Source organism: Bactrocera dorsalis, chromosome 2 (assembly GCF_023373825.1).
Source record: "Bactrocera dorsalis isolate Fly_Bdor chromosome 2, ASM2337382v1, whole genome shotgun sequence".
Taxonomy (NCBI): Eukaryota; Metazoa; Arthropoda; class Insecta; order Diptera; family Tephritidae; genus Bactrocera; species Bactrocera dorsalis.
This window is the reverse complement of record NC_064304.1, coordinates 18,256,295-18,271,709: the sequence shown is the minus strand read 5'-3', so window position 1 is coordinate 18,271,709 and position 15,415 is coordinate 18,256,295. Positions and strand designations below refer to the sequence as shown.

The 15,415-nt window shown below is 35.8% G+C and overlaps 1 protein-coding gene across 5 annotated transcripts in view; it reads right to left on the bottom strand.

The window, feature by feature from the left end:
* LOC105225744 (oxysterol-binding protein-related protein 8) overlaps window positions 1-15,415 on the bottom strand; it is a 53,564-nt gene that overhangs the window by 24,174 nt on the left and 13,975 nt on the right. For 3 of the 5 annotated variants that reach the window (XM_049449437.1, XM_049449436.1, XM_049449440.1), the window contains exon 2: window positions 6,538-6,639. The exons of the other annotated variants lie outside the window; for them this stretch is intronic. In XM_049449437.1, coding sequence (XP_049305394.1) covers window positions 6,538-6,639 — 102 coding nt within the window. The remainder of the gene's footprint in view (window positions 1-6,537; window positions 6,640-15,415) is intronic. 5 annotated transcript variants of the gene reach the window in all.

Genomic DNA, 15,415 nt, shown 5'->3' with positions numbered 1-15,415 from the left:
GCTAAAAACTCAAACATGAAATGTTAATACTATTAAATTAGAGAAATAAGATCTTTTGAGAATTTCAGGTTAACCACCACTCGAATTTTGAACTTCCCTACGAGGCATGACTAAAGTTTATATGACGTCAACAATATGACCGATGCCGGCAATCATTGGCGGTACACTTTGAATATTCCGCTTAAATCGCACACAATAAATGTGTAAAGATAAAAAATCAATTAGACCACATTTCCTATCGATAAAGATATAAATAAATTTGGATAATGAGCAATCCGCTGGCAACTATGATTGGGCAAAGAAATTTAAATGGGAAATTAAGAGCCAATTCAAATAGCAATGTTTAGGAATGTTGGAAATAACTCGAAAAATGCTGAATGGAAAAGCTTGAAATATTTTTGAAAATGTAGAAGAGAAACACTAACCTTGAACGTTGGCGATATGAAAGAACAACATAGGATTTCCTACATTTGGACAAGTTTTTCGGTAAAAATGGTAAAAATTATGAGAAACAAACTGGTCATCTATGAGAACCGCATTTCAGCAGTCACCAAGTGTACCAAAAATCAGCATTATCATAATCATGTATAAATGCGGTTTGAAATAGAAGTTGCTACATAAAGTAATCAATGCATTCAGCAAAACTACCCAATGCCTCTTCGAACCAGAAGTAATTAGAATGTCTTTAAAAATTCAAACACTTAATGAAAAGATAATTTAAAATTAATTATGTAATTCACATAGTTATGAATTGTTTGCTTTGTAAAATTAGCAATGAAGGAATAAAAACATGACAGCAAAATGTGAGAGGTTATACTTAGAATAGAAGGCTTATCAATACTCGGAGAGCGCATACATAACGGAAAAGAATGTTAACAAAACTATTTGTGAGTTTATGCAATGCCAAACTTATATTTTCAACCAAAAAAAAAAACATAACTCATAGAGTACTATATAAGGATTAGAACTTTGCGATAACAATTGTAGCACCATTGAAACATTTCTTTATCAATTGTAAAGCATACATTCAGCAAAAGCATGCAAAACTAAGTTTACTCGCGGATAAAGTTACCCACAAAGGTATTTTACGATAAATGTTAACAAAGCAAATATTTAAGTGCATATGAGAGCAAACCAGAGAACACTTCAACAATTTCTTACAGAACTCTAAAGAACGAGGTACAATTAGTTTTCGTGATCGTGTGCTCTTTGAATAAGATAACCACATCAAAATTTTATTAATTTAAAAATATTATTCACTCTAATATCATAGGCATATTGCGCCTTAAACTCGAGTTTATTGATGCACTTGGTGTTTAGCAATAAGCACTTTTCATAAACTCAGAGTTAGCCATTCAAAATAAGTTTGTTTTTGATTTTTGTTTTGTTTTGATTTTGATTTGAAGATACAACTCTGTTTTTAAGTTGTTCGTAAATAAAACTCGAGTTTGAGTTTAATGTGTCAATTATCAACTGAAAACAGCTAAAAATTTTTCAACTACACCAAACTGTTTAGAGCAAAATCCCAATCGAAGTATTACTACTATCAAGAAATGGTAATCGCAATACCATTTTTTACTAATCACTAAAGCCAGAAATATCAAACGACACCTAAAAAAATAAAAATTAGTAAAAAGTTTACTGCATAGACCATTCAGCGGTGATTTGTCAACCTTAAGGGGCTATACCAGTGTGACACTTTCAACTTTCACTTTTTTTATTTGCTTTTTCGATGGCTTATATTTCCATAAATATCATGTGAAATCGGGAAAAAGTATCTTGAATAGTTTTTGGATGACAGCATTCTAAAGAGCGACCGCTCGGAGTTGCAAACATATAAAAAAAAATTTTTACCTAAAACCTTTACTCATTCGGATGGAATCACGCCAGCAGTTTGGGCACTTTTTTTTTGGCACCTCCGAAGACCGCTTATAACTCCGTCATTTTTTCAATATTTTGGAAAGAAAAAAAGTTTTTAATATAGCTGAAAATATACCTTATTACGTTCAAAGAAGTTCGAAATATTTAATCGCATATTTTGTCATAAGAAAATTCACGAAAATCACCTAATTTTTCATGCGTCACACTGGTATAGCCCCTTAAGAAGTTACATGGGTTTAGAGTTATCAAAAAATTGATTTTTTTATTGTTTTATTAAATTCTACTTTTCAAGTTGATCCGAGTAATAGTTTCTTAGATACAGCCTTGAGAACTTGTGCGAATTTAAATTATTTTTTTCCAAAAATTTCAGATTTTTTTTGTTAAGTCTATGTTTGTAAAAATAAAAAATTCTAAAAAAAATTTTTGAAAATGGCTGTTTTTTACCCGAGGAAACCCACGTAACCTCTTAGTTAAAATGAGTCACACAAAAACTAGTTCCGTAGTAGTTGCTTGCCGAGTACGCAGATACTTTTTACACATTTGGTATGCTCATGAAAACGAGCACATTTTAATTGAAGCATTTTTAATGAAGCTGTTAATTTTTTCCAAATTATAATTAGCATATTTGAAGCTTTTGAACTATGTATGTACATACATACATATAGTAAGTAAACAATGTAGGATTTATGGTTTGCCTCTCATATTTGCACTCTCATACCAGAAACTTTTCTCATTAAATTTGGGCAAGTAATTAACACCTTGTATACAAAGACTTTGGACCAATAAAAATACCTATACTTTACCAGATTATATACAAACATTTATATATACACATATAGTTGATATATACATACATAAGAAGTTATTTACACGTTTATAATAATGGAATAAATATTTGAACTGAGTGGACGAAAGTAAATCTCTCACGTGTTTGCTGAGCAAACTTCAATTATTTTCATGTTCTGATAAGCATTTAAAATAGCACAGTATTTAATTAGCAAACACCTACTAAAGACAGGGCGTAGTAACAGTAATAAATTTCAAGGTACTCGCAGTTATCATACTTCTGATATCTTTGAATTTTGCCGTAAATAAGATATTGATAAGTTATAGTTTTTCAATAATTTTCAAATGATTTTTTACTATGGTGAGCCGCGTCGTTAAAGTATTGCATTTATTTTAAGAAACAAATATCTGAACGGCAAAGAAATTGGTAATTATGAGGTTATGTGTTGCATTCTAAGGAGGACAAAATTGCCTTCAATTATTCGTTTAGTGAATGTTAAATCAAGATTCGGCAAAACTCTAAAATAAATGTTTATTAATTTTAAATATTTTACTTGCATATACATAATCTCATTACTAGTTCGAAATAGCTTTGATAATTGCTTGAGAAAAGTAGAACAATATTTTTCCGTTAAATAGAATGTGCAGTGCATACACATATTAAAGATTATCTCAGACAACAACCTGCGATATCCATATGTACATATGAAATACCAAGTAACATACACCACAGTAGACTAGTCCAAAATAAGCTAGCGACCAGTCGCAAAGTAACTTTTGAAAATGGCACGTTTGATCTTTCTATATGCAATGAAGCTTTCGTTTATTATTTTTTCAGCATGGTCTATAAAGTGAACAATTTTTTTTGCCTAACATTTTACAACTGTTAATCTTCAATTAAAATATAAAGATATTATTATAGGACGATGTCTTTGTTATTGGGAAAGACGCAAAGCTTGCTTCTAATGTATCAAAAGCCCTCTCCAGAGTTAGCATCTATGAACGTAGAAAGCCAAGGAGCAATTAAGACGTTAACATCGTTTCGCGTATCGGCCAGAAGTCTCTTGGAAAGCAGAGCATCAGTTGAGAGAGTGTCGCCTGAACCAAGCAACTTGACTTCTATTGGTTGCCAGGTCACAAAGGAATCGATGACAATGAGATAGTACACGAGATTGACAAGAGTGGTGTACGGCTCTAACCCGAAAACATAATAATCATAGGAAAACCCATGTATTGTTTTTAGGACGATTTGGATAGGAGCATGGCAAAGAAAATCAAGTCTATGGAATGATCTCAAGACTGCAAAACTCATGTATAAAACGGTAGAGCGAAGTACTATATACAATATACTGGCACTCGTTCGAAGGGACTGTAGGAACATGATTGGAATACTCATTGGTTAGAGTCCGGTGACGGCTGCGATCGAGAAGATTTGCAGGAAATGTCAAGAGCAAGATATCAGGAAAATAATACAGCTTCTCTTGTGCAATTGTCCCACATTGTCAACACTATGCTTAAGGCTTTTAAGCATCTCATGCTACAAGATTAGGTATCGTTAATGAAACTCCACAGCGTGTTAAAGAGTGCACTCAGGGGTACTCTCGCTAAAGATAACTCTCTTAATTTATTGCTGGGATATGCTTGAAGAATGCTGATATATGTGTTCATCATTAATTAAATTATCGCCAACCAAAATGACATCAGTTGAACAAATATTTGTGCTAGAGAGTGGGGAGGAAGTAAGAAAGATGAGAACGAAGTTAAATGACGTTACCAAGCAGACAAGCAATTTCATAGCAGAGCAGTATGACGCATACTGTAATCGTATAGGCCGAGAGTGAGCTTTTTAATGTCATTTTCTTATAAAAAAGCCAATACAAAGATTTACGTGTAAAAAATACCATGAATTATTTTCGATATATTTTACCTTAACTTAATTTTTTTTTAACTAATCTTAAAAAAATAAAATGAGTCAATAGCCTTTTTTTGACAGATAACGCGTTCGTTCAACATTATTACGATACGATTTATAAGTAGGCGCTTCGCTCAACTTTGGTCAACATAATCGGCCTACTGAGCGTACTATTCGCAGCACCCATCTTGAGACCTAGCTTCATTATTGGGTAATATTCGAGCGAATAGACAACGTCCAGCTCGCAGTGAAGAAAATATAGCAACCGTAGCTGAGTGAGTACACGAAGGTCGTAGAGAGACGGTTTGGCGCTTTTTACGTTGAGATCTTAAGTTGAAAGCGGACAAAATATAGTTTGCGCAAGAACTGAAATCGTTCGACCTTTCCAGGACATCGCTTCGCTCTATGGGGTCTTGAAAAAATCCAAGACGTTTTCCAACCAAATTTTGTTCAGCGATGAGGTCCAGGCCCATTTCTGGCTCAATGGCTATGTAAACAAACAAAATTGCCGCATTTGGGACGAAAAGCAACCTGAAGAGATTCAAGAGCTACCATTTCATCTAGGTAAAAAAGTTTTAGTGTGGTTTGTGGGAGGGTAGAATCATCGGCCCATATTTCTTCAAAAACGATGATGATGAGAACGTAAACGTCAACGGCTAACGGTCGCCAAGATAACCGACTATTTAATGCCTGAAAATGAAGCTATTCATCTCGTGTTTTCGACAAAATGGCGTCACTTTCCACACATTGCATTCAATCAATGGATTCGTTAAGAGAAAGCTTCGGTGGGAAGATAATTTCACGTTTAGGGCTGGTCGATTGACTACCAAGAATATGTGATATGATAATATTTTTCCTATGGGGATATGTAAAGTCTTAAGTATATGCGAACAATCAAGCTTCGATTCCTTGAAGCATCATGCGTGTTATTCGCCAGTTACCAGTCGAATTGCTCAAACGAGTCATCGAAAATCCGACTCAACGAAGATTGATAGAGATAATCGTTAAAAATTAAATGCCAAAGAATTTTCTTTCGAATAATAATAGACTCTCCCCATTAAATTTCAATTTTCGTTTTTTTTCTTAAAAAAATAGGAAACCTCAAAATGGATCACCCTTTAGTTGTCTCTCTCTCATGATAGGCCATATGACGAACCTTGATTGAATTCACCATTCAAGTTCCAGTCCTAGATGTAGCTCCTTTAAATTAATTTAATTAAGTTCATGGATGCACTGTTACCGATATAATCCATGTCGAAAATTGTAGAAAATGTTCTCGATATAAATCCATAGTTTCGCCGCGATGAATATTTCAGTTACTGTAAACAACCCAAATAGCGCTCGTATGTCCAAACGTTCTGAGTTTCTGTAACATCAAGGTTGCCAGAATGCAAAATCAAGGTTGCCAAATCACGAAATATCAAAGACGAGCTATGCAACTGAGTGTTTTTTTCTTTTTAATTAAGGTATTTTCAAATCTTTCTCGTACAGCAATAATTTACAACTTTATGCAAAAATAACTATGCGCATGCGTACTACAAAAAGTTTACTATTATTATAAATCAAAAAATATCAAGGGTGCAAAAATTTAGCTGAAATCAGATGAATTAAATGTACTAGCATAGAATAAGCATATTTTATCTACATCAATAAAACAAATGTTATAATACACAAATAATAAAATTTTAATATTCCGTGCAGCGCACAACAAAATATATGCTTTGAGATCATTTGTATATTGTGTATAGACCTTATTGTGCTCACAGCCACACATACTTCTACAACACATGTAAATGTCAGCTTTTCTCACGTGTCGTGTGTTCATTTGTATCGTTTGTTATAGCCAATTATAAATTTAGATCAAAGTTTGTGTCAATAGGTTGCTAAGCATGGTACATAAGTACATAGAAATTGTAAATAGGAATTGATTTGGTAGAAAAAATTTGGAAAACATTCACCTGGCGATGATGGACCCGGACTGTTGCTCAAGCTATCTGTGGACGGAAGTTTTGGCAATAGAACTTTTGAGGATGCGCGCCGCATAAACTTGAAATCAAAAGCTGCGAAAGCGTTTCAAACATACATAAATATATTTAGAGATTTGTATAATTACACTACAACAACAAGAAGAAGTATAACATTCAATACAATAAACGCCACAGAGCTTAGACCGAAAGCTTATGTATAAGCACAAATACACTTAAATACTAAATTATGAAAACAAATATAAATTTGGAACATTTGCATACAAAAGATTAAAGAAAACTTGCAGATGAAAATACAAAAGGCAAAACTTAGATTGTAGCCCAAAGCTCAAACTAGTCAAATGTAATAAATGAAGATAAAAATATGAAAAAGTGCGGATTGAATATATGTACTTGTTGTATGTAAGATATTCAGTAGGAATTTTAGTATTTATGACTTGCTAACAGACTGTCCTAATACATTAAAAACAAGAAATCTCGTTAAATTCGGTTGAACCGAAGATATAACACACTTCGGAAATGACTTTCACGAGCTATTCGCAACACCATTACCCATCTTGAGATCCAGCATTCATTGGAGCATTGGATAATATTCGACCTAATAGACCCGGTCCAGCCAATAGTGAAGAAAATATATCAATCGTAGCTGAGGGTATACACGAAGACCATGGAGAGTCGATTCGGCGCTGTCGACGTTTTCGAGTCAAATTTTGTTCAGCGATGAGGCCCATTTCTGGCTCAGTGGGTATGTGAAAAAGAAAAATATCCTGCATTTGGGACGAAGAACAACCTGAAGAGATTCAAGAGCTTCATCTAGAAAAAACAATCACCATGGAATCTTCAAAAATGATGACTTTGAGAACGTTAACCGTCACTGGTGACCGTTATCGCGTTATGATAACCGACTATTTGATACCTGAGATTGAAGCTCGTGATCACGTCGACATTTGATTTCAAAAAGACTGCGCCAGTCTCCACACATCGCATTAGTCAATGGATTTATTCCAGTATTATTCTTAGAACCCCACTTTCTTTGGCAGGAAAGAATGCCAGCCTCAACGCAGATATCTTATTACCGGTTTTCACGCGTTGTTATTTTTTCTCATTAGGTAAAACTAAATATTGAGATCTGCCCAGGTCTCTAAAGAGTGCTGCTTGGTTTTAATATCTTAAGAGCAATTCCAAAAGAGACTATTGCTTTTTATATGGGTATAAACAGCAGTACCACTCAACTTGTCTTAATTTAGGCTTCGACCGTTGGTAGTCGGTAGTCTTGCTTTAAGAATTTAACCATCAAGTATTTTTACGGACTTTATAAAAATATTAAAAGGCCATTGTATCCTAACTTTCTCTAAAAAAAAACAACCAATAAAAACTCCTCAGTCGCCAATTCCTCAATATAATATTTTCCAGGATCTCTTCGTACTCCCACTTCATTCCCATGTTCCTTAAAGAGATATTCAAAACTAACAAAAATAAATCAAATTAACTAAAACAATTATTTGAAATTTATTTTTAATTATTTTAAGATTTGTCCAAATATGTTAAAGATCATCAAAAGTAATGTTACGTGCTCATAATATATGTAGACCACCCATGTATGACCTATACTTTGGTATAACTACTTTGTTCCATATACATGAATATGCTAATCATTGCGCAAGCACTACATGTTTATGCCATTTTACCAGAACAAGCACTTCGCCTGCAACACGAAAAAGCAACTTAAACACGAAGAGCTTACAATAAAGTCATAATCACTAGCACTTAAACCATACGACAGTCTGAAAATCTAAAAAATACAAAAAGGAATAGCGAAAAGTTAAAAATAAAAACGAAAACAGCAGGTAATGAAGGGCTAACTTCGGGTATAACCGAACATTTTTTACTCTTGCAACTTGCAGAAACAAAAACGTCAACCACAGAATCGAAATTCAAGGATTCTATAGGAAGTAAGCGTGGTTGTGGTCCGATTTCGCCCATTTTCGCACTGTAACTTGAGAATATGAGAAAAATTCTATGTACTACTATGTACTAAAATTTGTTTAAACCGGTCGGTAGAGTCACGAGATATGTTATTTCACCAAAAAGTAGGCGGTGTCACGCCCATCGTTCAATTTCACACCGACTTCCATAAAGCCTTCTCTTACCATCTAGGAGGTCTCATACGTACTCAGTTATTAATTTTTTGTGCTTTTAGTAATTTTTAACAGTACCGTTATATGGGGAATACGAGGGGTTATTTATCCATTTTCACACTGTAGGAAGGTGTTTTTATATTATTTGCGCTAGGCGAATTTGAGGGCTGCAGATTTAGTGGTTTCAGAGAAATATTCATTAAACTTAATATAAGACGGGACCACGCCCACCTTTTCAATTTGTTTTTTGGCCAGGGTGTCGTTAGGGTTTTATATCTTAATTTAATGTTTTATAGGCTTTCTGTTAATGGCGATTTGTAGGCGTGGCAGTGGTCCGATTACGTCCATCTACGAAGTCGAACTTTTTTTTGTACTAAGAAACCTGTAAGTTTCATCAAGATATCTCAATTTTTACTCAAGTTACAGCTTGCACGGACGGACGAACAGGCAGCCAGAGAGCCAACCGGATTTTTCTCGTCATCCTTATTATTTACATATATAAAAACATAACCTTATATTTATCTCGCTTAGTTTTAGGTGACAGGTACAACCGTTAGGTTAACAAAACTATTGTACTCTGTAGCAACATGTTGCGAGAGTACAAAAATGTACAACAATGCACTGTTCCAAAGTGCAATAAGACCCCGTAACCCGAGCGATATGCCACTCAAGATAGAAGCAACTGTTTCAGCGCCAGCAGTTTGGTGCATATGGCAACTGCGAACACACTCAAACATACATACAAATATATGTTACTCGGAAAGTACGTCATATCGCGGAAAACAGCAACAATGTCGGAGGAGTGTTGCGGATTTTACGACGCCTCAGCGTGCGACCCCCCCGAAACGTGGGGTGTAATTTTCCAGCTGTTGTACACAATGCATAGCCTAATTAAAAGCTACCCGCTGCCTTCGCACACCACTTCAGTGCACACGCTCACGCAAACATGTCGACAATTGGAAATTATGAACCCAGCAAGCTGGTGATAATATAGTGAAAACTGGTGCAACAGCATTGTGGCGCCAAAAGCACAAAGTGGGCGTTGGTAAGCAGCAGCAGCCGACAATTACGTGGAATTATCTAGAACCAGCTGCTCTGAAATTAAGAAATTATGGTCGCGGTTGAATTAAGATATCCGTTGGAGGAAACTATGTTGGATTGTTATATTTCTGGTAATGCAGCAGTAATCTAAATGAACGTGATGTAGTTAGAAACGAACTAGTTGACGCTAATGTGTTGGCACTTTTCCGCTAAGTACACTTTAATTTTACCAATTTTAGAGAATTCGCATCGTTATAGGACCCAGGAGCCCTGCAACTGATTTAACTCCACATTCATGCAAATTTTATTGGAGATCTATGTCCAGATCAATTTCAGGTTGAGTAGAAGAAACTTTTTTCAATACGAATACTTTCAGAGCTGCAGTGTTTTCGTCCATTCGGAAAACATGACCTAGCCAGCGTAGCTGCTGTCTATTAATTCACTGAACTTTGTCAACGTCGTTCCATAGAATGCGATATTCGCCAACGCTCAAATGACAAAATATCTTTCCCATAACCTTTTTCTGAAAAACTCGTAACGCCAACTCATCAGGCATTGTCATCGTCCATACCTCTGCCCCATATAGCAGGACAAGGATGATGAGTGACTTGTATAGTTTGATCTTTGTTCGTCAAGAGAGGACTTTACTTCTCAATTGCCTACTCAGTCTAAAGTAACACCTGTTGGCAAGAGTTATTATGCGCTGGATTTCGAAGTTGACATTGCTGTTGGTGTTAAGGCTGGTTCCAATGTAGACGAAATTATCTACGATTACGAAGTTATGACTGTCAACAGTGACCTGGGAGCCAAGTGGCGAGTGCGACGACTGGTTGTTTGATGACAGGAGATATTTCGTCTTGCCCTCGTTCACTACCAAACCCATTTGCTTCGCTTCCTTATCCAACCTGTTAAAAGCAGAACTAACGGTTGCTATGGCCTATGAGGATGGAGTCAGGTGTGTACGATTATTTTTCATATAGCTCAAGCAGTCCACGACTTCCGGTTTTATATCAAATATCCTCTGGGTAGCCAAAAAACATCCGTTTGAACGCGAGCTAAAGTGTGAAGGCTTTGTGCCCTAGATTTGAAACCCGCAACTTAAAAACATCCCAAATGGAAAGTAGAAAATAGCCTCGGATGAGAGACCCCTCTTCTGACCCCCTTCATATCAAATTAAGAATTTTACATCTACAGCTCAGCCTGCGAAGGAATTTGTCAGTCTTACTTTAGGCTTCAAGAATCTGCCATTAACGTATCTGCAGAATGTCAAGTAAACGGTACAAAGTGGACTGTAGAATTACTGAGTGAATAGGATGAATGGAATGCACATTAAACAATAGTCATTATTTACTGAAAGCATTTCTATTGTTATCTGCTTCAAAGCAGGCAAATATTAGAGGCAGAAGCGAGAGTAAACTGCACGTGAGTTGTGTGCCGAGTGACGTTAATTTATTACTCGAAATGAATTATAATTGAGCCGTACGTCGATTGAACAGTCAATTTTATGGTGAAATTGAAGTAAAATGCGGGATCAGAGATTTCTTTCATTGGAAATAAAAAATTATAATAATTGTACTTTAATCTGTTGTACAGATTTTTTTATAAATCGTCGATTAAAAATTTTCCAAGAACATTCTCAGATTGATTATCATATAAAGGCATTGTTTCATAAAGCAACACCTTACACACACTTTTTTAGCTGAGATGAAATTTCTACGCACAAACTCTTGGTTCGGACCTTTGCAATCGACATTTGGACCACCTAAAAGTGACCAACTTCGGCAGCTATGAAAATCAAATGTAACAGTTTTTTTCCATAGACCTCATATAAGCTTAATTTTGTTCTTATATCATAATATTTGTATACATAGCAGGTCAATTGACCCCGATCTGACACATAGATGGCGCTACTAGAATTAAGTCCATACGATTTTTAGTTACCCTTAATACCATGTTCAGACCGAAAATTTGAAGGGATTAGATTACATTTAAGCATTTCACTAATCGGCCCGTTCTCACTGCCGTTGGAAAGATGAAAAAACAGCTGTGTTTGTCATTCAAGAATTCACATCGCTTAATATTTATCAAAAGAAAACATTGTCATATAGTATTTTGTAATAAAAGCCGTTTTCTTTTAAATATTTTTCATATAATGTTGAAGCAAAAACTTGGCTTGATGACGAGTTTCAGGAGACTTTCACAGGAAAATCAAACATCAAGAATTGCATGCTGAGTTTAGACATGGTAAAATGAGCACCGAAGACGGAGGACGCAGTGAACGCCCGAAAGAGGCTGTTACCGACAAAAACATCAAAAAAGTCCTTAACATAATTTCGGATCACCGTAAAGTGAAGTTGTTCGCGTTAGCAGGCACTCTAAAGATATCAACTGAATGTGTGCATCACGAATATTTGGGTATGAAAAGCTCTATGAAAAGTGTGGGTGCCGCGTTAGCTCCCTTTTGATTAAAAGTAATGACAAATTAATGATTCGGAGCAGTATTTGCAGATGTTCAAGTGTAATAAACTCGAGTTCAGATATGTGACATCGAATGAAACATGGCTCCATCATTTCACTACGAAGTTCAATCGATAGTCATCCGAGTGGACTACACACAACGAACCCGCTTCAAAGCATGAAAAAATTTGTATTGACTACCTTGAAAAAGGTAAAAGGACCATTTGAAGGACGAATTCGTCGAATTTGAAGCCAAGGACAAATTGTGTTACAAAATTGGTTTCGAAAAGTTGCAGGATCGCTTTAATCAGTGTATTACCCTTGAAGGGAACATGTTGAACAATTTTGCCAAAAAATGTGTATTTTACTAAGGGGATCCGAGGACTTTTCAATAGATCTGTTAAGGTGGCTCTTTTGAGAAGTACAGAATTTTCGGGAAGGATACGTTTCAAAGGAGATGTCTAAACAAAACCTTCACATTTTTATTCTGAGCAATAAGGCAGCCTAATAAATTAGCAAAACGCTTAGTCGCCAATTCAAATTTGCACAAGCGTTTAATATCCATTCCTGCCATGGGATGTCTGAAGGTATGTGCTATCAAGAGTTTAAGTATTGACCACCCAAACACGGAACAGTCAAGAAGGAAAAGGTTGCGTTGTTTCCACCTCATCTTCTTCCATACAACTTCTGCAGATAACGTCTGGTAATAATTTCCAGCCTTGCAGCATGGACGCCAATAGAGCAAAAGCCTGATAAAGGCCCGACAACTAGAGAGAGGCTAGACTTACTGAAGGCAAAGAAATCACAGGCAAAGAAATCAAAAAAAGCTTTTGCGATCGCGCATGTACCGAAAATGGCCCAGTGCTGGTCAAACTCCCGCGAAGCCCAGCTCGAGTAGTAGAACACAAGAGAATACGGGGTTACCGACCCGCTCCCATTATACTGATAGCAGTTATAGGGTGCCTTTCCTAGCTAGCTCATCAGCACCCATGTCAGGCTTATTACAAAGCCACTCGTTGTTATTGATAGCGAGCTTAGGCACTCCTTGACCAACCCTGAACGCACTGTTAATGAGTTCAAGGCTAGTATCGCCGCCTTGCTACTCAAGAGATCAGTTTTAAATTCATAAACATTAAAAATTGCAATTTCCTTTTTCTCAAGAAACCAATAAATTCACAAAGAAAAGACTGTGTTAACAGTTGAGACAAATAATTACCAACACACGCCTTTAAAGCTGAAATTAAGTTTGATAAATGTTTTGTTTTGTTTGATTATAAAATGCAGGCTTTATTTACATGCCGCTTGTGTATCGTTCTCATTGAGCTTGCGGCGACACATAAAGCCAATCGAGTGCAATCGGCAGCCAATAAAAATGATTAGCAACTGCTCGAGTGGGTTAGGTCAGTACGAATGCAGCAGCAAGCAACAGATGATGCGATTAAATGCTTAAGGCTTATTAACACACACATCCATAGCAAGTGAAGAATAATCAACGGCTTAAATACATACATATGTATTTACGTATGTGCGTATAAAGTTAGAAAGGCGTTTTAAATGATTGTAGAAAGGCGATAATAATGAGCATTGGAAATGCAGTTTTAGAACAATAAACTTTCCGTTTCGCTTTTCAAACTTTTCGCCAATATACATATGAATGTTATCGGCACCGTTATGAGTTCGATTTAACTTCGAGTCGGCACATTTATATTCATATATTCATATATACTAAAATATGCATTTTAATAGAAAAGCAGTCAGGGCGAAGGCGAGCTTGTGAATGAGCTCAGCTGAAAAGCAACAATGCAAAGTCTTGTTTTGCCTCATTTTTTCCTTCGAACATTTGCATATTTCATTGATTTTACGCTTACACCGCTGGCATAGCCACCATTATTGAGGTTAAAAGTGTGCGACCGACACTTCCGTACACACTTCTACAAAATCTTCGTACATGTGTGTATAAGTCGTTACATATTTGCAAACGGTTCGGTGTTCAATGGTCGATCCACCATGGTCCACTATGTGGAGCAAATGACATGTGTGCATGCAAGCCATTTGTATGGAAGTCGGCGTTGGCTGAATAGCCAAACGTTGCGTGCGAAACCGTTTGAAATTCACCCATTGTGCACACATTGTACTTACGTGTGTGTGTGTGTGTGTGTGCGTTTGATTGGGTGTAAGTGAAAGAGCGCGCCATTCTAGTCGTAGCCATTGACAGTTCTACACCATGAATTATTTACGAGTTTGAAAATTTATTATGCCTTTTGCAAACCCGTTTACACCACTTTTTAAGTGCAATGAGTATTAGGGTGGACTTTTTTCTCAGCAATGACGTATGGAACGACTTGGCGTATTTTACGCCGAGATTTTAAATATAAAGCGTACTAAATACAGCTTGTGCAAGTACTGAACCTTCCCAAGCGACATCGCTTCGCTATTGAAAAGTTCCAAGTAGATAAGAAGTTTCCGGGCCAAGTTTTGTTCAGCGATGAGGCCCATGTGGATTTTGGGCCGGTCGATTGGCCACCAATATCGTGTGATATCACATCGTTAGACCTTTTCCTTTGGGAATTTGAAAAAAATAAAGTCTATGCGGACAATCCCGCTTGGATTTAGTCTTGGAGTAAAACATCACGCGTGTCATTCGCCAGTTAGCAGTTCAAATCGAATTCATAGAAAATTTGACTAAACGGATGGACCATCTAAGACATAGCCACGGCCAACATTTGAAAGTGATATTCTTCAAAAAATAAATGCCTAAAAATGTTCTTTCGAATGATAATAAACGTTCCCCATTAAATCTGAAGTTTCTGTGTTTTTTCCTTTAAAAAATTTGGAAACCACGAAATGGATCCCTCTTTATTTTGTGAAAACATACAAAATCTAAGAAAATATTTGATCCATGCCATTTTATGGAAAAAAAAACTAAACATATGCAACATCGAGTGCCACAAAACTTGGTTATGTGTTGTTTAATATTTTATAACATCACCGTTATTTTCAAATTAAAATTTTTCAAATCCGAATTTAAAATGGAGGAAATATAGTAAAACACAAAAAAAACTTTTCAAATTAAAAGCTGGCATGGAAAAATTAATAACGAAAGTTAAATTGAAATAAATAAATTCAATTAATTTTCAATCCCAAATAGAGAATAGAAAAAACAAATAAATCCCAAAAATCGGATTTACAATAAAAAATTAATATGTAAGAAGTTA